Below are 26580 nucleotides of genomic sequence, written 5' to 3' on the forward strand. Positions count from 1 at the left end.
GGAAAACATTTTGTAAGTGTTCAAAATAGTAATGGGCAACACATTGCAGAGGCTTGGGGGCCGATACTATCCCAACCGTTAGAAGCAGCAAAGACTCCTCTCCCTCTCCCCTTTTTTACTGCACCTCTGAGCTGAACCCCCTAAACGAAACCAAAAACCCCAGAAGTAAAAAAAATCCTCAATTCAATGCTTCGAATTTTCTCTGATTTTGTTTCCTTTTTAGATCTATTTCTTCCGGCTTTTCCTTTGTAGACTTACTGCCCGTATATAGTAAATAAACTGCCTTTAGATGTTTGTGTTGGATAAAAAAGAATTGGGAAATTCCTGGTTTTATTATTCCTCTGAAGGATCTTTTTAGGGTTTTTGATTCATTTGATATGGCTACTATAGAAGCGTTATCTGTGATTCCTGCTTCTGTTTTGCGTAATCTCTCTGATAAGTTGTACGAGAAGCGCAAAAATGCCGCCCTTGAGGTACTTTGTGGTGTTATTTTCAGAGGGCTTTTGATTGGATCTTGAGTTTGAATTCCCCTTCTGTTTGTGCAGTTGGAAGGGATAGTGAAGCAATTGGCTGTGGCGGGTGATCACGACAAGGTCACTTCAGTCATCCATTTGTTGACTCAGGAGTATACATATTCCCCTCAAGCTAATCACCGCAAAGTGAGTTTTTCTTTTTTACATTTTAGGTCAAGAGTATAATTTGACTTTTTTTTTTTTTTAAATAAAAAATTCCGTCTTTGGTGTGTAATACTGGTTTAGGGAGGGTTGATAGGATTGGCTGCTGTAACTGTTGGTTTGACTTCAGAAGCAGCGCAGCATCTCGAGGTAAGTGGCATGGCATGTTCAATTTTGAGTTTTGTGCTAATGTAAGGAAGCCTTTGAGCAGTTAGGTTTAGTAATAGGAAGTTGTGTTGTTAGTGGTTCCTTCATCTTCTTGAGATAACATTAGATAAGTGCGCTCTAAAATGAGAAACATCTTGATAGATTTTTAGAATCTCAACTTTGAGGAGTTAGATTAATATCGGTATTATTTTATATTTTATATTGGATGCTGAATTTTTTTTTTTTTAAAACTATTTATGTAAATTGTACACTTCATTTTTAAAAAGTGTGTGCTGTACTTATCGCTTGTGAGAATGCACGGGAGAAAAATCTTATTAATTAATTAAAGTGTTGTACAAACCTATTTATATACAGTGATTACATAATAAAAGGTATCTATTTTCCGATGTGGGACACTATACATGACTAACTACTTAACACTCCCCTCAAGCCGGTTCATATAAATCATATGTACCGAGCTTGTTACAGATGTAACTAATACGAGAACCAGTAAGAGACTTAGTGAAAATATCTGCTAGCTGATCATTCGACTTTACAAACTTTGTAACAATATCTCCTGAGAGTATCTTTTCTCTGACAAAGTGACAGTCGATCTCAATGTGTTTAGTCCTCTCATGGAACACCGGATTTGACGTAATATGAAGAGCAGCTTGATTATCACTCACCAGTTCCATCTAGCTGATTTCTCCGAACTTCAACTCCTTGAGCAACTGTTTGACCCAAACTAGCTCACACGTTGCTATAGCCATGGCCCGATATTCGGCTTTGGCGCTAGATCGAGCAACTACATTCTATTTCTTGCTTTTCCAAGAAACCAAATTACCTCCTACTAGAACACAATATCCAGACGTAGAACGTCTATCAGAAGGTGATCCTGCCCAATCAACATCTGTGTACCCAACAATCTGCTCGTGGCCTCTATCCTCGAATAGTAACCCTTTTCCTGGAGCTGACTTTATATACCGAAGAATGGGAACAACTGCATCCCAGTGACTATCACAGGGAGAATCCATAAACTGACTTACAACACTCACCGGAAAAGAAATGTCAGGTCTAGTCACTGTGAGGTAATTCAATTTGCCAACCAACCTCCTATATCTCGTAGGATCTCTAAGAGGCTTCCCCTGTCCAGGCAGAAGCTTAGCATTCGGATCTATAGGAGTGTCAACAGGTCTGCAGCCCATCATTCCAGTCTCCTCAAGAATGTCTAAGGCATACTTCCGCTGTGAAATAACAATACCTGAGCTAGACTGAGCGACCTCAATACCTAGAAAATACTTCAATCTGCCCAGATCCTTAGTCTGGAAGTGCTGAAATAGATGTTGCTTCAGATTAGTAATACCATCCTGATCATTGCCAGTAATAACAATATCATCAACATAAACTACCAGATAAATACACAGATTAGGAGCAGACTGCCGATAAAACACAGAGTGATCAGTTTCACTACGAGTCATGCCGAACTCCTGAATAACTGTGCTGAACTTACCAAACCAAGCTCGAGGGACTGTTTCAAACCATATAGTGACCTGCGCAATCGGCATACAAGACTACTAGACTCCCCCTGAGCAACAAAATCAGGTGCTTGCTCCATATAAACTTCTTCCTCAAGATCATCGTGGAGAAAAGCATTCTTAATGTCTAACTGATAAAGAGGCCAATGGCGTACAACAGCCATGGACAAAAAGAGACGAACATATGCTACTTTAGCCACGGGAGAGAAAGTGTCATTATAATCAAGCCAAAAAATCTGAGTGTATCCTTTTGCAACAAGACGAGCCTTAAACCGATCAACCTGGCCATCCAGGCTGACTTTGACCGCATAAACCCAACGACAATCAACAATATACTTACCTGAAGGAAGAGGAACAAGCTCCCAAGTGCCACTCGCATGTAAAGCAGACATCTCCTCAATCATAGCCTGTCGCCATCCTGGATGAGATAGTGCCTCACCTGTAGACTTAGGGATAGAAACAATGGACAAAGATGATATGAAAGCATAATGAGGTGATGACAGACGATGATAACTTAAACCGACATAATGGGGATTAGGATTAAGTGTGGATCGTACACCTTTGCGGAGTGCAATTGGTTGACTAAGAGGAGACAAGTCCGCAGTAGGTGCAGAATCTGATGCAGGACGTGAATCACCTGGGCCTGATGCTGGACGTGGACGACGATGATAAGTCAAGAGTGGTGGAGCTGCAGAAGGTTGAACTGGACTAGGTGATGGAACTGGAGCTATAGGTGGTGGAACTGGAGCTATAGGTTGTGGAGTTGCAACTGGAGCTGTAGGTGGTGGAGCTGGAGTTGTAGAGGAAGATGAATGGGAGATAGTGACTGAATCTTCAAAAGATGAAACCGGTAGCACCTCAAAAATATCTAAGTGATTACCTGGACCTGTGAAGTATGATTGGGTTTCAAAGAGGGTAACATCAGCGGACATAAGGTACCGCTGGAGGTCAGGAGAATAGCATCGATACCCCTTTTGCGTTCTCGAGTAACCCAGAAATACGCACTTAAGAGCACGAGGAGCTAACTTATCTTTTCCTGGAGTAAGGTTATGAACAAAACACGTGCTTCCAAAGACACGGGGTGGAAGAGAGAACAAAGGTAAGTGGGGAAACAGGACAGAGAACGAAACTTGATTCTGGATAGCTGAAGATGGCATACGATTAATAAGATAGCAAGATGTAAGAATTGCATCCCACCAAAAACGCAACGGGGCATGAGATTGTATGAGTAGGGTACGAGCAGTTTCAATAAGATGTCTATTCTTTCTTTTAGCTACCCTATTTTGTTGAGATGTGTACGGACAAGATGTTTGATGAATAATCCCATGAGAGTTCATAAACTGCTGAAATGGGGAAGACAAATACTCTAGGGCATTATCACTACGAAATGTGCGGATAGAAACCCCAAATTGATTTTGAATTTCAGCGTGGAAGGTCTGGAAAATAGAAAACAACTCAGATCGATTTTTCATCAAAAATATCCAAGTGCACCTGGAATAATCATCAATGAAACTGACAAAGTAGCGGAATCCCAAGGTAGAACTGACCCGACTAGGACCCCAAACATCTGAATGGACTAACGTAAAAGGTGACTCTGCTCGATTATCAAGATGCCGAGGGAAATGGGAGCGGGTATGCGTACCGAGCTGACATGACTCACACTCTAGAGTGGACAGTGAGATAAACCAGGTACCATTTTCTGAAGTTTTGACAAACTGGGATGTCCCAACCGTTTATGTAATAAATCTGGTGAATCGGTAACAAGACAGGTTATTGAAGGAAGACAAGATGTGAGTCCATGTGATTTTGTAAGGATAAGGTAATAAAGTCCATCTAATTCACACCCGGTACCAATGATCCGCCCCGTACTGTGTTGTATAAAAATAAGGTCATCAAGAAATAGAACAACGCATTTAAGTGATTTGGCTAAGCGACTAACGGCTATGAGATTAAAAGGACTATTGGGAACATAAAGAACTGAATCTAAAGGTAAAGAAGGAAGTGAGCTTGCTTGACCTATTGCAGTTGCCATGGTTTGAGACCCATTGGCCATTGTAATTGTTGGAAGATATTGAGAATACGAAATACTAGTAAAAAGAGATTTGTTACCAGAAATATGATCAGATGCACCTGAATCAATGACCCAAGAATCGGAGGATGAAGATTGGGAGACACAAGTCACACTATTACACGTTTGAACAACGGAATCTGTCCCTGAAGATGTCTGCTTACATGCTTTGTATTGAAGGAACTCAATATAATCCGGTAGAGAAACCATCCAACCATTCATACTATTGGATCCCATTTCGCTACAATTTATTTCTCAAAATTTGACAATAGTGGGTTGCTCTAGTGGTGAGCACCCTCCACTTCCAACCAAGAGGTTGTGAGTTCGAGTCACCCCAAGAGCAAGGTGGGGAGTTCTTGGAGGGAGGGAGCTGAGGGTCTATCGGAAACAGCCTCTCTACCCCAGGGTAGGGGTAAGGTCTGCGTACACACTACCCTCCCCAGACCCCACTAATGGGATTATACTGGGTTGTTGTTGTTGTTGTTGTTATTTCTCAAAATCTTGACTAAAAGTAGTAGGGTTAAATTGAAATAGTGGAAATCAGTAACTCCGGCGGGAAAACTGAAAAAATAGCTGGGAAAAACACTGTTCACAGCAGAAAAACAGGACACTATTTTACGCCGGAAACACTGTTCACGCCGGGAAACACTGTAGCTTGCCGGAAAAGTCCAAAGTTGTCGGGATTTGTCGGGGATAGCACTGGTTGACTCAGAATTGCTGTGCGAGTAAGCTTTCCTGAAGGAAGTTCGTCGGAATGGTTGTAAGGGGTCTCACGCGCCCGACCGTGCACAGATCTCGTCGGAAAATTTGGACTCTGCCCGGCGCGTGAGGGCGCGTGGCTATGAGTTTTCCGATGGGATTTTCTAGGGTTTGGTCGCGGGACTACGGCGAACCTTGTGGTGGTGTTGGTTTGTTCACAACACTGATAAATAGTGACTTTGACGCAAACAGTCACTTAGGTCACCGGAAAATTGCACGGTGACTGAGTTCTTTCTTCCCGGATGTCGCTGGAATGACGCACAACGATCTTTTCTCACCGAAGCTCTGATACCATGTGAGAATGCACGGGAGAAAAATCTTATTAATTAATTAAAGTGTTGTACAACCCTATTTATATACAGTGATTACATAATAATAGGTATCTACTTCCCGATGTGGGACACTATACATGACTAACTACTTAACATCGCATGTCACTTCAAGTGCCTTTTTTGTGTCTATTTATGCTTTTGAAAACACCGGCAAAGACAAAAGGAAGGAAATTACCTAATGTATTTTGCATCAGTTGGGATTTGAATCGTGGTCTCGTTGGTCCATCCGCTAGGCTGCATCTTTGGGTGCAAAAGAGCTTTTATTGTGTTTATTAGTGATTGCTATATTCATTGGATGTAAATACTATTTAGCTTCTTAATCAGTATGTAGAATTTGAATGTGGATTTGGCATTTATATGAATATGTATCTGCATTTTGAGACTAAACATAATCAAGATTATGTCGCCCCGACCAAGCATAATCAAAAATGAGTAAGAGGTCACATAAATGTTATAAGAAAAGGAGATGAGGAAAATTATGAAATCTTGACTATGACTTAAAAACATGATTGTTCAGTCTACCATTCAGCAGACTAAATCATAAAGGAAAAATGAAAAAGAAAACTTTCAGTTGTGATAAATGGACTTTGGGTCTAACTCAACCCCAAAAACTAGCTCAAGAGGTGAGGATTGCCCAAGTCCATATAAGGAAACCACCCATCCCCTTCATTGTCATTATGGGACTCAACACCCCCTCACGCCCAGTACTGGACATCTGGAGCGTGGACAATTATGGGGGCCCAGCATCGGAAAATCGGGATGGGTTCTGCTCTGATACCATGATAAATGGATCTTGGACCTAACTCAACCCCAAAAGCTAGCTCAAGAGGTGAGGATTGCCTAAGTCCATATAAGGGGACCACCCATCCCTTTCATTGTCGATGTGGGACTCAACAAGTTGGACTGCATGCGAGGTTGAAAGCTGACTATTAAAGATTATCTGCACGAGTTTGCTTTGATAAGAAGTTTGTTTAAGCTTTAGTGAGAAATATTGAGAAGGGCTCATTTTGGGGTCCCTATGCGGCTTTGCTAAAGCACAAGACAGATACTACTAGTGGTCAGCATTGTAGTTATGCTGCAGCTTCAACAGTTAACGCTGGAGGTCGAGGATTAGGGTAGTAGAGTAGGTAGTCTAGAGTGTTCATAACAGTAGTATTGGCACGCAATCTCGCTTTCTGTTGGTAGTAGGTTTTTATGTCTAACCGTTGTTTTCTTTCATTGTTGATCACCTTACTGTCTTGTTGTTTTTATTCTGCTTTTATATAGCTTTTTGGTACTGTCCCTTCTTGTCTATATTTTCATTAATGTGGTGCTTATGCTTTCCTGAGCCGAGCCGAGGGTCTATTGGAAACAGCCTCTCTATCCTCACAAGGTAGGGGTAAGGTGTGCGTACATACTACCCTCCACAGACCCCACGGTGGGATAATACTGGGTATGTTGTTGTTGTTGTTGTTGTTCCTCTAAGTTGCTCGGACTTGGGTGCAGGTGTCCGACACGGGTGCAGATCTAGAGGTCGGATCCTTCATGATCTGAATTTTAAGATTCGAGGATACGAATCTAAGTGTGGATATGGGTATTGAGATTCGGCTAAAAATAATTCAAATATCTGAAAATAGAGTTATTAAACAACAACAATAACGACGCAGTAAAAATAGAGTTATTAAAATATGTCTAAATTATGAGAAATTATATGTGAAGAACTTACAAGGTATTCCGAGAAGGAGAAAATATTGATAAAGAGGAGAATCCGAGAAGGAAATAAAAGGAAAAGAACTGACATATAAATTTTTATATGCTAGGTATTCCATTTTCTCCAATTTCATCCTAGCTTTCATTTTTATTTCAGAAATGGTTATATCTGCCCCGAATTTCTCAGTCGGTTTTGGTCAAAGTACCAAAAATCGGTTGACCGGATCCGGTACGGATCCCACACCCCCACCCATGTCGTGTCGATACGGGTGCGGCACCAAAAGTGAAGAGTACGAGCAACTTAGCTTTTCCTGGATCCAGGTCCCTTGACTGTAAGTCATTGAAGGGGAACAAAGTAAGCATTTGGGGTAGTGATTAGAAGTGAAGTGGTGTGTGGTAACTATCTGTCTATTGGGACAGAGGAGCATATTCCATTATGATTTGCTTTGTTATTGATTTTTTTGAGAATGGTAACAAATTTTATTCATCATCACAAATATTATGCTGGCAACAGTATTTACAGGATAAGTGAACTTTACAAGGCTTCCAAAAATTATAGAATAGATTCTGCATCTCCTGCAGAAAACTCTTTACACCAAAAGTGAAAATTTAAAATACAATTCATTTTAACTACTTGTATGGAGCTACTCCTATCTTCAAAACATCTGTTATTTCCTTCCTTCCATATGGTCCACCAAATGCAAGTGGGATAATCCTCCACCATTTTTTCTGACGGACCATTTTACCAGCATAGTTCCAAGCTTTCAGTAGATCACATGTGTTTCCCAGCATTATCCATTTCAAATTTACCAGGGCCAAAAATAGATTCCATAGTTGGGAAGTGAAAGCACAATGGAGAAAGAGATGGCTATTGTTTTCAGATTCAGCTTTGCAGAGGAAGCATCTGGAGGTTAATGGCATACCCCTTCTCTGAAGAATATCCTGAGTTAGACAAGCCCTCCTTGCAACTAGCCATGTAAAGCAGTTAACCTTATAAGGTATCTTGATCTTCCAAATTTGCTTCCAAGGCCAGTTGATGTTCTGCTGTCCATTATTGGAGAAATAAGCATATGCATCTCTTACTGTGAATACCTTGCTGCCCATACCATTCCATACAATGGTATCCTCATTGTCATTGGGTCTTCTCAGTCCCTCCATAGTTAGATAGAATGCAGTCACTATCTCCATTTCCCAATCATTTAATGCTCTCCTGAAAGTGAGATTCCATCCATTTTGGCTCCATACTTCACTGATTGTTGACTTAGGCAGAAGTGCTAACCTAAATAAATTCAGGGAACCTATTTCTTAAAGGTTCATGCCCTATCCATTTATCAGACCAAAATGCTATTTTTCTGCCATTCCGATGGCAGAATTCAGTATTAGCTGAGAGGCTGATGGACTTCCAATTGCTCACCCCATAGGCTGTGTTGATAGGTTTGGTGCACCAATGACCTATTTTCCCATATTTTTGAGTTACCACCTCTTTCCACAAGTTATTTTCTTCCCTGCCATACCTCCATAGCCATTTACACATTAAGCTCTTGTTATGAATTTATAAGTTCCTTATTCCCATGCCACTTACTTGAGGGTACTGTTTTCCATCTCACCAAATTATACCCTTTCTTTCCTGTGTTTCCATGCCATAAGAAATTTCTCCTGATAACATCCAACCTCTTCTCCACCTTGGTAGGAAGTGGAAATAACGTCATAACATATGTAGGTAAGGCGTCCAACACATTATTTATCAAAGTGGTTATGCCACCAAGTGATAGATATTGTGTCTTCCATCTAGCCAATTTCTTATCACATTTGTCTAGTACATCATTCCATATCTCCAAAGAAATTTGCTCCTCAAAAAATTTTTGTAAAGATTTGGGCTTGCGGTACCTTTAGTGCTATGGTAGATTAGTGAGTTTTTAATCAAAATCATCCCTCTTGTTTCACCTCAACTCTTCTACATCCTTATAATAATTCACTTAATCAAAAACATCCTTTAAGTTTACCAAAGTTAACCAAAAACGTCCCTCCGTTAATATTTCCGTCTACATTCGACGGATCTTTCGTGGCCTCTCTATTTTTCCCCCTTTTCTCACAAAATCTTCCATCCTCTTCCTCCTTTGACAGAGCAAAAAATGACTTTTGGAAAGCTCGAAATGGGGTTTCTAATCGTTGAACTACCTCATCTTGGGTGAAAGTTTTACCTTTCACTGTAAATTTTAATATTGCTGTTGGATTGGTGATACACGTCTAATTCGCAGACCATTTTCTTCCCAATATAGAAAAAGGCATCAAAATCAATTTAAAAATTCATTTCCTGCAAAAAAAAAAATTAAAAGTTTTTACTTATTAGTAATAGGAAATCTTTTCCATCTCAAAAGGAAAAAAAATCTCCATCTCAAAAAGTAATAGGAAATCTGAAACGGTAAGAAGATAGAAAAATAGCGGATTATGAAAGAACATTTTACAATGGATTTCGTGAAACGGGAAAAAACCAAAGACGAAAAAAGATGTAACAAAGAAGAGCTTGCCGGAGGTGAAGGCTTTCCCTTCTCTGGAAAAGAAAAGGGCAAGGAAAGTGAACATAAGAATAAAGGACCCTTCAACTGTGGATGGAGATATTAACGGAGGGATGTTTTAGGTTAGTTGTGGTAAACTTAAAGGATGTTTTTTTGGTTAAGTAGAATATTATAAGGATGTAGTGGAAGTTGAGGTGAAACAAGAAGGATGATTTTGGTTAAAAACTCATAGATTAGTAGCGTATTTTCTTTTCATTTCATTTATTCCTGAGCTTTTAATCTATTTTAACTTCTATTATGTCCATTCTGTAATCAGAGAGCTGTGATTTTGTACATTCTATTGTATAGTAAGCAATTTTTCTGCCAAGAATGGGCAAAAACTCTGATTTTGGGCTTTCTTTGTTGGTAAACTACATGCATCATGAGAAAAAAGTGGATTGAAAAGATTCATATTGGTTATTCTCTTTGGGTGTTATAATTCAAAGTTACTTTTGTCTCTGAAGTTTATTCTTCGACATGATTATTAGATTTGTTGTTATGATTTGCTTGTTCTGGAGAGGTTGATAATTGTGCTTCCTTGGTGCTGTTAAACATTTTTGGATTATGCCTAGTATTCAACAGTTTGCTTCTCTATGTGCAATTTACACCTTGTCTGGATGTGATGTGCCAGCAAATTGTGCCACCAGTCTTAAATTCCTTCTCGGATCAAGATAGCAGAGTTCGTTATTACGCCTGTGAAGCTCTGTATAATATAGCAAAGGTGAGATAGATAATGGAAGTTGTACTTTGCAATTTTTTACTTTACTTTTTTTTTTTGACTTCAACTGTGCTACTTTTGCAGGTTGTAAGAGGAGATTTCATTGTGTTCTTCAACCAGATCTTTGATGCATTATGTAAGCTTTCAGCAGATTCAGATGCTAATGTGCAAAGTGCTGCTCATCTTTTGGATAGGCTTGTAAAGGTTAAATTAAAGATCTTTATGTCATTGGATGTTGTACTACTTGCTATTGCATTTCGACAGGACAAAGGATTAGGTGAAGGACAAGAAATAATATATGTATATACGTGTCTTAGGATACGCGCTTTGCGCATGTATCCCATCTCAATAACTATAATAGTTTAAAAATTTATATAAATATTATTAAACAATGTATATCTGACATGCAATTAATAGGTGTCACTTCAAAAGTATTTTTAGATTTTGATATTGAATTAAAGAGTATAATATTATGGATATTGGGATAATAGAGAAAACATTCTAGCCCAGATAAGTTCTCAGTGTCGTATTGCAATTTTTGAGTACTTATGCGAGAATGTCTTATGATAATTGTGGTTACTTTTACCAATTTAACTCTTACTACTACACTATAATCGATTTTACTTTATTTTTAGATTTTCTTTCATTGCCAATACTCTTATTATGAAAATAAATTCGTATACCCTAAGAGTTTAGTCAACTCGAAAGCTAATTTTTTTTATATGATGAATTTTAAAAGGAATCTAATTCCATTCTTTTGTTAATTTGTTAATTCAAAAACTTAATTTTTGTTCTCAACATTAAAAGAAAATAACATATCTTTTTGTTGATTCAAATTTTTAATAATAAAATTATTTTACTGTAATTATAATTTTATCTAATAAGAAATCTATTTTCAAATGATAAAAATGTCAATTTGACATTTAAATTTTTGATATTTTTTGTTTGTAGAATCATTTGTGCTTTTGATTATTGCGAATCATTTTGTATCTCTTATATTCTTAAATTATTTTACGGTTATTTGTTCTAATTATTGAGTATACTTTTGAAATATTATAGTATAATATATATATTCTTAAATTATTTTACGGTTATTTGTTCTAATTATTGAGTATACTTTTTAAATATTATAGTATAAGATAAAGTATACAAACTAATATTGATCATTAGTCACTTGAAATTTCTTTTTCATGTCTATGATTTCCATCATTTGACTTTGTTGCATTTGACTTAATATATTTGTTCATCCTTCCAAATGGCATAAGCAACTTTGGTTTGGTCTATATAAAGAACATAATAAAATCATTTAATTAAATTAGTAGCATTAAATAATATTTTTAAAAACATACGTAATGTACCACTAATCCTTTTTTATAGTTATTGAGTCGTCATAATGTACTACTCTTTCCCGATGGTTTATGATTTAGTTTGCTGATTTTTGGTTATTGGTAGTTTTTTTAACGATTCATATAAGGTAAAACTTTAATTGCTTTTAAAGTCTTAATTATTAGGTCTTTTTACCTAGTTCAAATAAGGAATGATTTAGTAAGGATTTTTAAAAATTATTTTTATATTCCTAAATATTAGGAAAATAACATAAATTACAACTTTATGGAATTGAGGGTCTTTGTGGATCAAAGATGAGGCCTGCATGTTTTTGGTTCTTGAGAATAGTTAAGAGAATATAGTTCTATTTGTTACGGGTAGATAAGCTTGGGTTCCTTCTTTTCTCTCTTTTTACTTATTCTTAGTTATTTCTCATTCCCATGCATTATTTGACGGACTGGACACTTGGTGACATGGGAGTGCCAGTATTTTCTCTCTGAACTGATCAGTTATTTTTATCAAAAGATGTTCACAAGTTTGATATTTTGACTGATCGTGTATTATTACATTGTTCTGCAACTTTTGTGGGATGCAGGACATTGTCACAGAGAGTGATCAATTCAGGTGAGCTGTTAATACTACCAATATCTTCAAACTGGAATGAATTTACTATTGTCTGGTTGATGCGTCTTGTATGGAAATAGCATTGAATTGATTATTTAATTTCTTATGCAGCATTGAAGAATTTATTCCATTGTTGAGAGAACGGATGAATGTCCTCAATCCTTATGTTCGCCAATTTCTTGTTGGATGGATCACAGTTTTAGACAGTGTTCCAGATATAGATATGCTCGGTTTTCTTCCTGATTTTCTTGATGGTTAGTGCTTGTATATCAAGTTTAGAGTCCTGTGCGATTTAATGCTCTGTTTCCTCACATCAATGTGATCTTACTTGAGTTGATCTACTGCAGGATTATTTAATATGCTGAGTGATAATAGCCATGAAATAAGACAACAGGCTGATTCTGCGCTCTCAGAGTTTTTGCAAGAGATCAAGAATTCTCCAGTAAGATTACTGCCACATGTAGATTGTTAAACTGTTAAATGATATATAATGGTTAGATGGCCAAAAAAAAGGAATAATACAACTTGCAGTTCTTTATTACCCCCTCTGTTCAATTTATGTGTTTTACTCTCCTTTTTAGTATGTTTTTAAAAGAATGCCTCTTTCTATATTTAGTAACTCTTTAACTTTAACTTTCTACATGGCATATTTAAGACCATAAGATTCAAGGGCATTTTGGTACATTATACATATCTTTAGTTTAAGACACAAGATTTACAAGTCTTCCGCACTTTCTTAAACTGCGTGCCCAGTTAAACTAACACACATAAGTTGAAACAGAGGGAGTATTATTATAGTGGCTCAGTAATTTAGGGTGATGCAAAAAATGGCTACTCTCAAGTGTAGCTTGTGTTTATCAGTATTGTTTTAGTAGTTGTTTTGCTTTTGATTTATACATGGCAGATGTATCTTTTCTATGTCTCCAACCTCTACAAGTAAGAAAAATATCTTTTTTGGGTAAATCATAGATATTTTGTTAAAAACAAATCTTAGTATGTCTTTTTCTTGGATTACTTTTTAACTTGAAATAGAGCTTCTTTTCAAGTCTGTAGATTATGGTCGCATGGCAGAGATACTGGTACAGAGGGCGGGCTCGCAGGATGAATTTACTCGGTTGACTGCTGTAACTTGGGTAAGGACCTTGACATGTATGATTCATCAAACATCATGTTATGGTTAGCTTCATTTTATATTTTATTCCCCTTACTTGGGTTTCGTTGGTATAAAAATAGTTAATAGTTCACTACTTAGCTTCGAAGGGGAGCCTTGGAACAACGGTAAAGTTGTTTCCGTGTGACCTATAGATCACGGGTTCGAGCCGTGGAAGCAATGCTTGCATTAGGATAGGCTATCTACATCACACCCCTTGGAGTGCAGTCCTTCCCCGGATCCTACGAGAATGCGGGATGCCTTGTGCACTGGGATGCTCTTTTTTAGTTCACTACTTGCTTCGATCTGTTATATCAATTTCAATAGACTGCTTTGCTCTACAGATAAATGAGTTTGTGAAACTTGGTGGAGAGCAGCTTGTGCCTTATTACGCTGACATTCTGGGAGCAATTTTGCCCTGTATATCTGATAAAGAAGAGAAAATAAGAGTTGTAAGCACACTGTCTTATGGTTGTAGTACTTTACATTTTTTCCTTCTCATGCCACCTTTTCTTTTTTGATGTTTGTGCTTCTTGTTATTCCTTTTGTGTCTTCCTTTTCACTTTTATCCTATTCTCTGCTTGTTCCAATCAGGTTGCTCGCGAAACGAATGAAGAACTTCGAGGTATCGAGGCTGATCCAGCCGAGGGATTTGATGTAGGAGCAATCCTCTCCATTGCTCAGAGGTATGACATTAAATAGGAAAATATAGTGTTTGATATTTTGAAATAGTTTTCTCTTGATGTTGCATTCACTGTCAGCAGTCAAAGTAGTTGTATGACAGTGGCTTTTGTAATATTATTTAGGTTTCTTATAAACTTTGTCTTATCTGCTTATCAGGCAGTTGTCCAGTGAATGGGAGGCAACACGTATTGAAGCATTGTACTGGATGTCAACCCTGTTAAATAGACATCGCTCAGAGGTAACTGAAAACTTAACATCATGTGAACCATTCTTTTTTGTTATTGCATGATGAGTATGCTTTGTCATGGTCATGAAGATGGTTATTTAAGTTGAAACATGGCTCAATATCTTTAATTTACACTGCATTATCAGCGTGGATGGAGTAATGGGTTTCCTTAGAAGCTGGGTAATGGAGCCTGGAATTGTATAAGCACTACTAGTTCATTGTTAGGTGGGAGTGGAGTAGTCATAGGAATTATCAAGGACTTCCTACTAGAAAGAGCTGCATTATTGATTCTTGGAACTTACATTTCTTTTTTTCTTCTTCATAACTTTAACTTAAATTACAGAACAAATTCAATTTGTTTAGCATAGGCCATTCTTTTACATCCAGTGGAAGAAAGGTTCCGCATTTTGCCTGTGCTTGTTCTCTCTTCTCTCTCTTCTAGGAGGATAAGAGTGCAGGAGAGTGGAACACTAGATCCTGCATTGCTGTACGGTTCAGGTGTATTAAAGTTGCATATGGTAGTCTCATTCAAATAATGCTCATCATCGATAACTAAGAATTATTTAGATTTTTAAAGGTAAGATTATGTATTTGTCATTTATAATTTAATTGTTAGAAAAATTATTGCTTCTCTAATCATATTTTTGCCTTACAAGTTAAAAATATTTTTCATGTTTGTTTCAACTTTCAGAAGTAATATGATGTATATTGTGTGTGAACGCTTTGATAATAACCTTATTTTACAAAGATTTCTTTGTCGGTCGATCAATAATTGCTTCTTTTTGCTTACATTTCTATGGTTCCTGAATTTTTATCAGCATATGTGTTCATTTTTCTTCTTATTTTTGAAACAGGTCTTAGTTTTTCTTAATGACATCCTTGATTCTCTTCTAAAGGCGCTATCAGATCCCTCTGATGAGGTACTTCATCCTGCTTTACTCTGCTTAAGATTAGTTTGCCTGGATGATGTCATTTTGCTAGGTTCACAGTTATGATCAACGCAAGTTATATTTCACATTACCTTTCTGCTGGACCTGGCCATGGCAACCTTGTTTTTCTTTGCTGATGTTCTTGTCCCGTTGTTGGCTTTTCAAACTTGAATTTTATTCGTATCTTTGGGCTTGCCCTTGGTTTGCTGCTCTGATATAGTTTATTGTCAAAATTTGGTATTATAAGTAGTTCCTGTCCTTCTCTCTTTTGATATTTATTCTTGACCCTTCTTGATATTATTAGTGTTTATGCATGACAGCTAATTAGTGTTTCTAGATTGTCCCCGACCCCATGTTTTATGAAATTTACACCAGCATCATTTGGTATTGGTACAAAAGCTTGTAAATACTTGCTGTTTTGCACAATAACCAAAAAGCCTCTTGATTGTCTTCCTACACTTTGGCTTTGCTACTATGTAAAGTTTGGCTGTTATTTTCTAGTTTATTGCCATGAATATCTTCTATCTGAACAAGTTGAATTCATTCTTGAGCTGGTTAATCTTCATAGTTAAGCTTAGTGAACTGCATATTTCCATAAATGCCTGTCTCTCATATTTCGTCTTGACCCAGATTAACCCTAACTTGTAAAGAAAATAAAAGGTAAAAGACAATTGTATTGTAGCTGCTAGTTCTAATCTATGGTCAACCTCCTTTGGTTGGAAGGGTTTTTATTTGAAAGGGGGTGGGGAGGTCAGGGTTGGGCAGATGTTTTTGTTTTGTTTTTCGGTTTAGATTGATATTACTGATTTTTTTTTTCAGTTATCCGAAAGAAAAGTCCTTAATTATAATAATAATATGCTCAACTGATTCTTCACATCCACTAATTTGAGGTTGCGATTGTATAGGGAGTTTCCTGCTATTGTGCTGAGAGTGTTAATTCTCTTTCAGGTAGTGCTTTTGGTGCTCGAGGTGCATGCATGTATAGCTGAAGATCCTCAACACTTCCGCCAGCTTGTTGTGTTCCTGATTCACAACTTTCAGCTTGATCACTCACTTCTAGAAAAGTAATTGTTTTTTTCTGTTCGTTTTTGGGGTGCGATGTTGGTGTCTTTTCATTGTTTCTTAACTGTTTTGAGATCCTTTTCTGGTAGCTTCACACCTTCTAATTTCCTCTCAGGCGTGGAGCTTTGATAATTCGTCAACTGTGTTTCCTTCTAGATGCTGAAAGAGTTTACCGTGAACTGTCTACCATACTTGAAGGGGAATCAGATTTTGATTTTGCATCTATCATGGTTCAGGTTTTACTTCTGACAGATGTTTATCAGGAGACTATCTTGATTCTAACAAATGGCACGAAATAATTAGTTACAGTCATTATACTTAAGTATCACTGTTTGGAGAAACTTATCAAAGAACATATTAGAGAAACTTAGAATTATGCAGCTCTCTTCGGGTCTGTAATGTTTGAAAAAAAGGCTGAGTATGCTGATTCCTATTTCAGGCCTTAAACTTGATTTTGCTTACTTCGTCGGAGTTGTCCGACCTTCGAGATCTTCTTAAACAATCGCTGGTCAATGCTGATGGGAAGAACTTATTTCTTTCCTTGTATGCATCATGGTGCCATTCGCCAATGGCGATAATTAGCCTCTGCCTATTAGCTCAGGTAGGACAGGACTTTCACTTGTGTCTCTCCAAGTCTTTACCCCTTTTCCTATTTCTGAACAGAATAGACCTTGGTCTTCTATCTGTTTGGGATTACATTACAGGCATATCAACATGCAAGTTCTGTTATTCATTCGTTGGTTGAGGAAGACATCAATGTTAAGTTCTTAGTCCAACTGGACAAGTTGATCCACCTTCTGGAGACTCCAACCTTTGCTTACCTTAGGCTGCAGGTATTTTCAGTTTGTCCTTTTATCAAGTTGTTAATACTTGAAATTTTGTTTCCTTATGTTTGTTTATGATTTTGGCAGAAGCAAGCGCGTCTTTTTTTTTTTTGGGATCTTGTAAATAACTTTTCACTTTGAGGGTTATTGTTGAAGAGGTAGTCCAAAATCAAAAGCAACTGAGTGTTTTCATCTGTCTTAGTGATATGTGCTTCTTTTATCCCAATTTAGGATGTAGAGACCAACTATTTCAGCCGGAAAAAATAGAGATGCCAATGACGAAAACTGCTTAATGAAGCAAAAACGTAACATTTCTTTCCTTTGCCTTTTAGAATTAAGTTGCATTCTGTTATTTTTCACTCCTAGATGCTTCTGGATGCTTAGTATTATTGCATCAAGAATGCTTTCTTCGCTCCTACAAGCACATGGTTCTACTTTCTAGTATGTTCGGTGGAGCATGCCAAAGGACCAAGATGCTTCTGTAGTCTATATTTCAGATGCATCGCAAGTAAATGGGCAGCGGAAAACAACTTGGAGTAAAGCAGATTAAGAGTCCGTTTGGATTGACTTAAAAAAAGTGGCTTTTAAGCACTGTGCTTAAAAGCACTTTTAAGTGCTGGAGCTTGTTTTATAAATAAGTAGTTGCGTGTTTGGATAAAAGTGCTTAAGCTGAAAAAAAGTTGTTGAAGTGTTTGGTAAATAAGTGTTGGTAAGCACTTTTTCTGTTAAAATGACTGAAATATCCTTACAGCTGTTAACACTAAAGTCTGCTATTTTTGGGGAATTGCCTTTAAAAAAAATTAGAAAAAATTATTTATGTTTAGATAAATTTTCATTTGAAGTTACTATATTAGTGCTATATATTTGTTTTAACTTTTTCGAATATTTTTGTATTTTAGTTTTTGTACTAGACAAACAATTATGACATTGTTTGTTTGACAATATAAAAGAAACGCAACCATTCAAAACACAAAGAATTCAAGAAAATAATTATTAGTAAATATACTATCAAACAAGGAGGAGTAAAATAAAAATGTGGTTATGATTAGAAGGAATCATGAAAATAAAATCAGGGCACAAATTTTTTTATTTTATTTTTTAAGTAGAAGGGCACAAAATTTTAAAAAATAGGGAAAAGCAATAGATATAAAATGGGATATGCCATGAAAATGGCATTAGAAATGGTTGACAAAAATGGGAACAGTGGAGGGAGAAGAAGGAAAAGAACGTTGGGCTTTTGGCTTTGAAGGGATATTTGGGAAAATAAAAGATTATTAGGGATAAAAGAGTAAATTATATGGTCAAACTCAATCAGCTTTTAAGCTATAAAAAATAAGTTAGGATTCCTAACTTGTTGCTTTTAGCTTGTTTGGGCTTAAAAGCACTTGGCTTAAACGTTGTTTTTAAAGTTACCAAACACTCCAACCAGCTAAAAAGTGCTTTTAAGCTGGTTTGACCAGCTTTTAAGCCAATCCAAACACCCTCTAAATTACTATCGACATATCTACTTCACTGAACAATCTTATACCAACATATCATACAGCAAAAAGGCTGATAGATTACCAAAAAAATTCCCAATGTTTCACCAATAACACATCTTCTGCAGGCTTTAATTTTTGCTCCAGATTCCAGATTGATCGTTCTGTGTGTGCAGATGAAGTGGTTGTGGACCTAATTTGAGCGATGCCTTTCTTTTCCATGGTGTCAGTTGAATTAACTCATAGTTTTTGTGTGGTTGGATGTACTGATTGTGCTCAACTTAATGATTGCATTACAACATTTTGGGGAGTTACTTATTGACTGTTTCCTTGCAGCTTCTTGAACCTGGAAGATACATATGGTTGTTAAAAGCCTTATATGGTCTGCTGATGCTGCTACCCCAGGTGTGTTCTGAATTAGTTCTCTAGTGACTGCTTGAGTTGAAGATCTTTGCACCAAATATATTCTCGTTTGTTCGTTTAGTAGATCTTACTTCTTTAAAAGAGTTATACAAGAGGTAGAGAACCTCGAGCAAAAAAATGGTTCTTGACAAAGAGATACAAATCATCTCTGCTAATATCTCATAGGTGCTCCTAAAACGTACAAGAACATTAAAGTTTCTTTAATCTGTAACAAGGTATTTTCTACCTTTCGGTAGCTCTTCGGTTTTTTTTTCTACAGATGGGTCAAAAAGTTCTACTGTTCTTGTGCCGAAGGTCTATCGGAAACAACCTCTCTATCTTCTTAAGGTAGGGGTAAGGTCTGCGTACACACTACCCTCCCCAGACCCCACTTGTGGGATTACACTGGGTTTTTTGTTGTTGTTGTTGTAGATGGGTCAAAAAGTGTGGGGGTCACTTCCCTTCTTTACTCTTTTTCCTCCTAAATGGCCAACTTTGCAGCATCCTTTTGAAGATGTCTGAAGTCGTCACTCAATCAAGCTCCTAAAAGTTCCAGGCTGTCTGCATAGCCTATGTGCCACTTGAAAAATAAAGTAATAAGTGGTTCACATCATGCCCTGCCTTTTTATAAATGAAGCATGAGCTGACAAGCTTTTCCTTAGTTTCATCAATGTAAGTGTGGCTTCCCCACTAAGCTAAATCACATTAAAAAGTATACCTTTCTTGGGCTTTGGGAACCCAATCTGAGCGAGAAAAATCATGTCCTCTGAAATCTATGATAGAATGACTACTGTGTAGTCGTCGTTACATATGTGTCTCCCATCTCGATTGTCTTCAAACATGATTGAGAAAGATTGAGATTTTCTCCTTATACAAACAGCTCAAGGAGGTTCTGGACCTCTTCGACTTCTCAGTCATGCAGATTCATCTAAACCTATATACTATGCTAATTTGTTGTATGCTGACAAGAAATCTTGTGAATTGCAGGGAAGTGATTTTCTCCTTAGTGCTGCTTTGTGATACAGTTATTTCTCTGAGAAAAAAAAATTTGTCTCCATAAATCAACCTGGGCTCCATTCTCCATCTTGAAGTTAATATTTTTGAAGAACTCCTATAATTTCAATATTTTCTTCCACAGGCTTCCACCACATGGCATGGTGGTCTAAGTAGTCCTATAACCCACTTCCTGAGTCCCATAGTTGTCTGCTATGATACACACCTCCCATAATTTTTGAGATGGTTTTTAATATATTTTTTTCAGGTAGATGACACCTCCCATAATACCTGATACTTTGTGTCAAGCCTCCAAATTCACTTTCTATGGCATCGCTAAAATCCTCATACCACTCACTCTTTGAACCCAGCTCTATTTGCTATTCATAACAATTCGCCGCCTCCACTTTAAACTTCTGACTACAATTGCAATGTTCTCCATTTCAACCTGAAAAGACAACCTAAAAGTTTTTCCAAATCCTAGTAACTTTTTGCCCACCCTTTGGAAACCTGAACTTTGCCCATTCCCATCTCGTTCTCGTCCCCATCATCTGTTTCCAACCCCTCAAAGTTGCCCCTGCTCCCTCTACCTTTTCGAACCACTTGCTCCTCTTATTACTGTCTTCTGCTGGAATTTCATCCCAGAGGTGTGACTTTCTTGCCACGTGGTAGCCCGCTACCTGATTGTTGCTTTTTCGCTGCCAATGCACCGACTCTCGCCATTAGGGTTCTTCAGTATTTGGCCTGCTTCTTCCAACTTTTTCTCAATTTCCCGTCATTTCGTGCCTAACCTTCTTTCTTTTGCAGTAAATAGGGTTTTCCAACCTGCTTATGGTGCTGAACTTGGATTTTGGATCTATGGCGCCTGGCCTATTTTGTCCTATTGCTTCGCCGCCCTCAAATAAGATTCGTGGTCTTCATTTGTTTCTTTGTCTACTCTGCTGGACTCTTTGACCTTGAAAATCAGTGGCAAGATGTAGCTTGTCGACCTGTCTCTAGCCACCTCCTGCTGCTTTGTTTGCTCCGTTTTCTATGGCCGCTTTCCCATTAACTTGATTTGGAAGCTAGAAGGCACCACAATATCGGTGGACATTGTTGTTGGTTTTTCGATTAAATTCTGCTGTGGGCTCTTTTAATTAGGATTTATGGGCCAGGCCAGATGTAAGTCCTTCACAACCTGAGTTGCTTTTCTGGGCATTGTGGAGCATGGTCAAGCATTGGGCCATTCTTTCTTTGGCTCCATCTTTGTCTGATCTTTCCACGACAGTCTTAAATATGAACCCTCCTTAGTTTTTCATCGTGACCTAACTGTAGAACCCAGACATGGCCCAACGACTTTGGGCTCTTTTTCTATCTTTTCAGTGCTATTAGGTGTTGTTGCCTCTTACGTACACTCTTTCAATATATAGCATCAGGTGTCTATCTGACAGTTGGGTTGGATATTGTGTTTCTCGGACTTCTGCTGAGTAACAGATTCAATTTAGTCTCTCGACTCCATTTGAAGCCTTCATCATTCCATTTGTGACCAATTTTTCCATGTGGAGCAGGGCGTATCTTTTGTCATTCAGCTATGTTCCTGCATTACAGGCTCCTATAACCGGCTTACTACCATTTATTGAGAGTTCTGATCGAATCTCCCAAGTAGGCAAGTTTTAGGCATTTTTTCAGGTTCTTTGTTTCACAAGTAGAAACAGAGAACATTAACTACGGTCTAATTCGTTTCACATGACAGTCATCGTTGAATAACATTACTGTCCAGGCAGTCACCTTTTTATTCAAAACGGAGCTCTTAGAATTTCTTAAGGTCTTTGGTTGATTCACAGAAATGAACAAGTCGATACCTTGATTATTGTTTGAGGTTCTAGAGAGAAGCAAGAACTTTCGTTCCAGAAGTTCCTGCTGCTTCCATAATTCTTGAGAGACATTTATAAAGATTGCATAAAAAATAGTCTCATCTGGCTTTCTCAAAAACGAAAAAAGAAAATTCTCATCTGGTATGTGTCTTAAGAGTTTCCTTGTATCAACTTTTGTTTCCAAGTTTAGTTTCTTGAGTCTAATTTAATACAGTGCCAAAAGTTGAGCATATGGTCGCATGAGTAATTCAGTGAGCTGTTGTTTATATCGTTAGAATTGGTGTGACAGGGCTTTGATTTTATGCTTAAAGTGATCATAACTGCTTAATTTTTCATGTATAGTCATACTGACAACTCTAACAAAGAGTTAATCTGAATATTCATTTTCCTTTAAAGTGAATATTTGCTTATTGTCACTCTCTTGCTGCTTCTGTATTATCTGCGATGAGAAATTTTACAATTAGTGAGACACATGTATAGTTGTGTGAGATTTAAGGTACATTATAAGTGTATGATGCGGGCCCAGTATCTCCCTCACCCAGCTCTTCAGCCATAGATTTCTCCTTATTTCCTTCACTCTGCTTCCTCCTTCGGCCGGTCTCTTCAATCCCCTGTTGTTTGAATTGGCTCCAAGGAAACCAAATCTCCTTCAAAAGCTATCAGATCTCTTAAGAAGCCAATGGCTACTTGGTGATGTTGGTAGTAAAGCAAGGGAAAAGGGTTAAAATATCCCTCTACTATTTTTTGTTGTTTAGATATACCCTCCGTTATATTATCGGATTGAATATACCCTTACCGTTAAGCAAAGTTTCAAATTTGCCCTCACTTTAACGGACTGGACACGCGGAAGCTATTAAACTGAAGATCCAACCCTTGAATAAAAAGACCCAGCCCCATATTCTAATCCATAGCCCATTCGGACCTCTCCCCCTCCCATTAAAACCAGTAAACCCATAATCCTCGATCATTTATTCTCTTTCTCAGTAAATGCACAGACATCCGACTGTTATGGTATGAAGTAAAAAACAAAATTAGATTTCATAACTGATATACCAAACTGATCATGACACAGAAAATTTAAAAGGTTTCCACTATGGCAATACAACATGATAACAGGATCTTTAATTCCTCTTAAAGCCTGCTACTGACGGAGTTTGCTTAAAAAATTTGAAGAAGAGTTTTTTATACAACAACATACCCAGTCTTATCCCACACCGTGGGGTCTGGGGAGGGTAGTGTGTATGCAGACCTTACCCCTACCTTGTGAGGTAATGTTTTTTTATAATTATTTTCAAATTCTTTTAAAGACTTTAAACAAAAAAAGATTTTAAGATAGTTTGTCGACTTATGCAAAGAGGAAAGAACTTTTCTTTCTTGGTAGTAGGCTCAAAACAATTTTGCAAAAAATTTAAATATTAAAAAATCTAAATTTTGTACTCCCTCCGTTCCAATTTATATGAACCTGTTTGACTGGGCACGGAGTTTAAGAAAAAATGAAGACTTTTGGAATTTGTGGTCCTAAACAATTCAAAAAGGGGCCCAGAGTATTTATGTGGTTATAAAAGTTTCTCATCAAGAGTAGAATTGTAAGTTTTAACAAAATTATTTCCAAATTTAGAAAGGGGTCATTCTTTTTGGAACGGACCAAAAAGGAAATAGGTTCACATAAACTGGTTGTAAAAACAATAATTAGTAAAAGTAGAAATGAAAAAAAATAATATTCAGATCCAGAAATACACAACAGAAGGAAATGAAAAAGATCAGCAGGCCTAGGACCCAAACCGAGAAAAACATTTTCACTATCATTTTTCTATATATTTTCTATGGATACACAAAACAGGAACCAAACCCATTTCAAGAAACATTGTTAAATTCAAAATTCTTCAAGCACAAGCACATGGATCATCAACCACAACAACATCCTCTTCGCCGGTCCTTAGCAAATACCCAATTACTGCCCGTTGGATTAAATGATTTTAATGGGAGAGGGGAGGTTTGAATGGGCTATGGCTTAGGGTATGGGGCTGGGTCTTTTTATTCAAGTGGTGGATCTTCTGTTTAATAGTTTCCACGTGTTCAGTCCGTTAAAATGAGGGCAAATTTGAAAGTTCGCCTAACGTTATAAGGGTATATTCAGTCCGATAGTATAACGGAGGGTATATCTAAACAATAAATAATAGTAGAGGGGTATTTTTGGCCTTTTTCCCTGAAAGCAGTATAGTTTGCCAAATCAATGAAGCCTGTTTTTTCAACTTAAACGTCCAAAAAAGAAAAATTCCTACTTCCTTTTTTCCACCAAACTAGAACCAAACTCTTCAAGGTCTCCTATTGGCAACCCATCTTTTCAGTTTCTCCACAACCCCATTTGCAGCTGAGAGTTCTTAACAGCACCACCCTTTTACTCTTTATTCTATATACACTATCCATATTTCAATTCCTTCCAAACCTCACATGATTTTTTTTGATTTCTCAAACTTCATTACCCAAATCAAAATAGAGATGAGGTTGTGGGTTAGTAGCGCTCCCATTTCGGACTTTAAACTGGAGGATATGGGAATTGGATGAGATTGAAGAGAGAGAGAACATGGTGGAGAGGGTATGTGATGTGTCAACGAGTAAGAAAATTAGACGAGTAATGAATTCATCTCTAGTTACAGTGCATGGTGGGTGGAGAAGGTAGGACATGAGAATGAAGATTGTGGGACCCACAATGTACACTTGTCAACTTATAAGAACGCTCACACATGACACAACTAATGTCAGTTGTGTGAGGTTTAATGTAAAATTTCTCATCATTGATGCTTACCTATCTGACATGTGATACTGAGTCAAAAAAGAAATATTGCATGCCAAATTTCCATATCCTCATCACTATAATTCAATTATATGTGCTCTTGCTAATCTAAAACATCTTTTAATCAATTGATGCAGCAAAGTGCAGCCTTTAAGGTTCTTCGCACTCGTTTGAAAACTGTGCCTTCATACTCCTTCAAGGAAGAGAGATTTAGGAGAACATCTGGGATTCCTTATTCTCAATTTAATTATGGAGGAGGCTCACAAATCTCTGAGGATGGGGGCCTCAATGAAAATTTGCATGACATGCATAATGGTATAAACTTTGCTTTGAAGCTGCAGCAGTTTCAGCAAATTCAGAAGCAACATCATTTGCATTCAAAGTCACAGACTCAATCACGTTTTGTTTCTACTTCGTGGACGAAGGTTTTTCTCTGCTTCCTTTGTCCACTTCTTCGCTGATGCTTTTGTCTACTGATTTTACGGATAATACTTAACTTGCATATTAAGCTTTACGCGTCCTTGTTCAAGGGGGAACTAAATTTTCTGACATGACTAATTTTGCTCAAGCTGTCAGAAGGATAGATGACTGACAGATTTTGTATGGGTCAGGGAAGGGGCACAAAACAAGATATATAATTATGTGCTCGGACTGCTGCTATTCTGTTTTTCATTCTCTCCTCTTCCCTATTCAGGAGGTACAAATAGCAGAAGAATCAAAGCGAGCTGCTTCAGACTTGAATAGGCCCCCTTCAAGATCATCTGGTAGAGGTTTGGGACAGTTGCAACTCTGACTGTTTTCTTCTGCCTCCTAATTGAGTTGATTATATGGTGATCACAGTACCTCATAAGTTGTAAATTATCCTAGTAGTTGTTTTCTCAAAAAATATGAGGGTTGAGATGGAAGAGGAGAGAAATGGGTATTAATTTTTTGGCTTGGATGTTCCCTAGCACTTCTTTTTTCCTTTTGAAAGAATATTTAAGGGATGGATTTTGTCCATGTGGTTCTATTATTTTTGTTGAATACCATATGGGCAAAGCATGTAGGTTCGTAGGATATATGAACAGTTAGTTCGTTTTATTCATAATTTTCTTCTGTTATAACATACAATGGTTTAAAAATAAATGTTCAATTTATTCAGCATGCTCCTACCGAATGATGTATGCTTAAATTCCTTTCTTGGGATTGGCTTGCGTATTTGGACGTGAAAGAATTTTGAAGCTCTCAGAGTTTCAGAACGCAATTCTTGTTAGTTTGGTTCTGTGAGACATCTCATTCCCTCGGCATGTGCCAGCTTTTGGGTCTGCACAGTACCCGCTTCTACAACGAAAATCAAAGCTGCCTTCATTTTCTTCTTGTTCTTCCAAGTCCTCCCCTATCGCTTACTGCTTTTTCCCCTTCGTCTAAAACTTCTCTCCCCATGAGCAAGAAATGGTATCCTAGATATCTGCTTTGCTAAATGGTATCCTGATATAACTTTATAATTTCTAGAATTTGCTTTGTCCATATTAACCTATCTATTGCTCCTGTAGTGGAAATATGAATAGATAATATAATATATACATTATAGATTTTGGGATAAATTCATTATTATTCGGAATCCACGGGTCATTTCATATACTTAAATTCCCCCCTTATGAAATTCTCCACCTCAACCCCTTGATTAGTAAATTACGACTCCACAAAGTACTCTGCCATATCCAAGATTCAGAAGAGGATGATGACACATTAAGAAAGGTGATATCTGAAAAATATTTA

At 37.4% G+C, this 26580-nt stretch overlaps 1 protein-coding gene across 2 annotated transcripts; it reads left to right on the forward strand.

Annotated features, from left to right (window-relative positions):
• The first annotated feature begins 22 nt into the window (after positions 1-22).
• Positions 23-25962, forward strand: LOC107787082 (protein VAC14 homolog). Of its 2 annotated transcripts, XR_012705761.1 has the most exons (21): positions 23-473; positions 546-659; positions 759-824; positions 10391-10480; positions 10562-10681; positions 12399-12427; positions 12539-12681; positions 12775-12869; positions 13474-13560; positions 13922-14029; positions 14172-14263; positions 14418-14499; positions 15342-15407; positions 16365-16480; positions 16594-16714; positions 16918-17079; positions 17183-17311; positions 17534-17607; positions 19117-19185; positions 24960-25247; positions 25517-25962. XR_012705761.1 is itself a non-coding variant. In XM_075245236.1 (20 exons), exons 1-20 carry the CDS (start codon positions 378-380, stop codon positions 25613-25615), a joined length of 2172 nt encoding a protein of 723 aa, XP_075101337.1. In that variant the 5' UTR covers positions 23-377; the 3' UTR covers positions 25616-25962. The 2 variants fall into 2 exon arrangements, 1 of the variants encoding a protein (XP_075101337.1); XM_075245236.1 differs by lacking the exon at positions 17534-17607.
• The last annotated feature ends 618 nt before the right edge of the window (positions 25963-26580 follow it).

Source organism: Nicotiana tabacum, chromosome 23 (assembly GCF_000715075.1).
Source record: "Nicotiana tabacum cultivar K326 chromosome 23, ASM71507v2, whole genome shotgun sequence".
Taxonomy (NCBI): domain Eukaryota; kingdom Viridiplantae; phylum Streptophyta; class Magnoliopsida; order Solanales; family Solanaceae; genus Nicotiana; species Nicotiana tabacum.

Excerpts from the sequence above, each read along its gene's own strand:
- LOC107787082 (XM_075245236.1), top strand. The coding sequence starts at position 378 with ATGGCTACTATAGAAGCGTTATCTGTGATTCCTGCTTCTGTTTTGCGT. Across the intron at positions 825-10,390 it reads AAGCAGCGCAGCATCTCGAG|CAAATTGTGCCACCAGTCTT; the intron begins GTAAGTGGCATG and ends GTGATGTGCCAG. Across the intron at positions 12,870-13,473 it reads AAGAGATCAAGAATTCTCCA|TCTGTAGATTATGGTCGCAT; the intron begins GTAAGATTACTG and ends CTTCTTTTCAAG.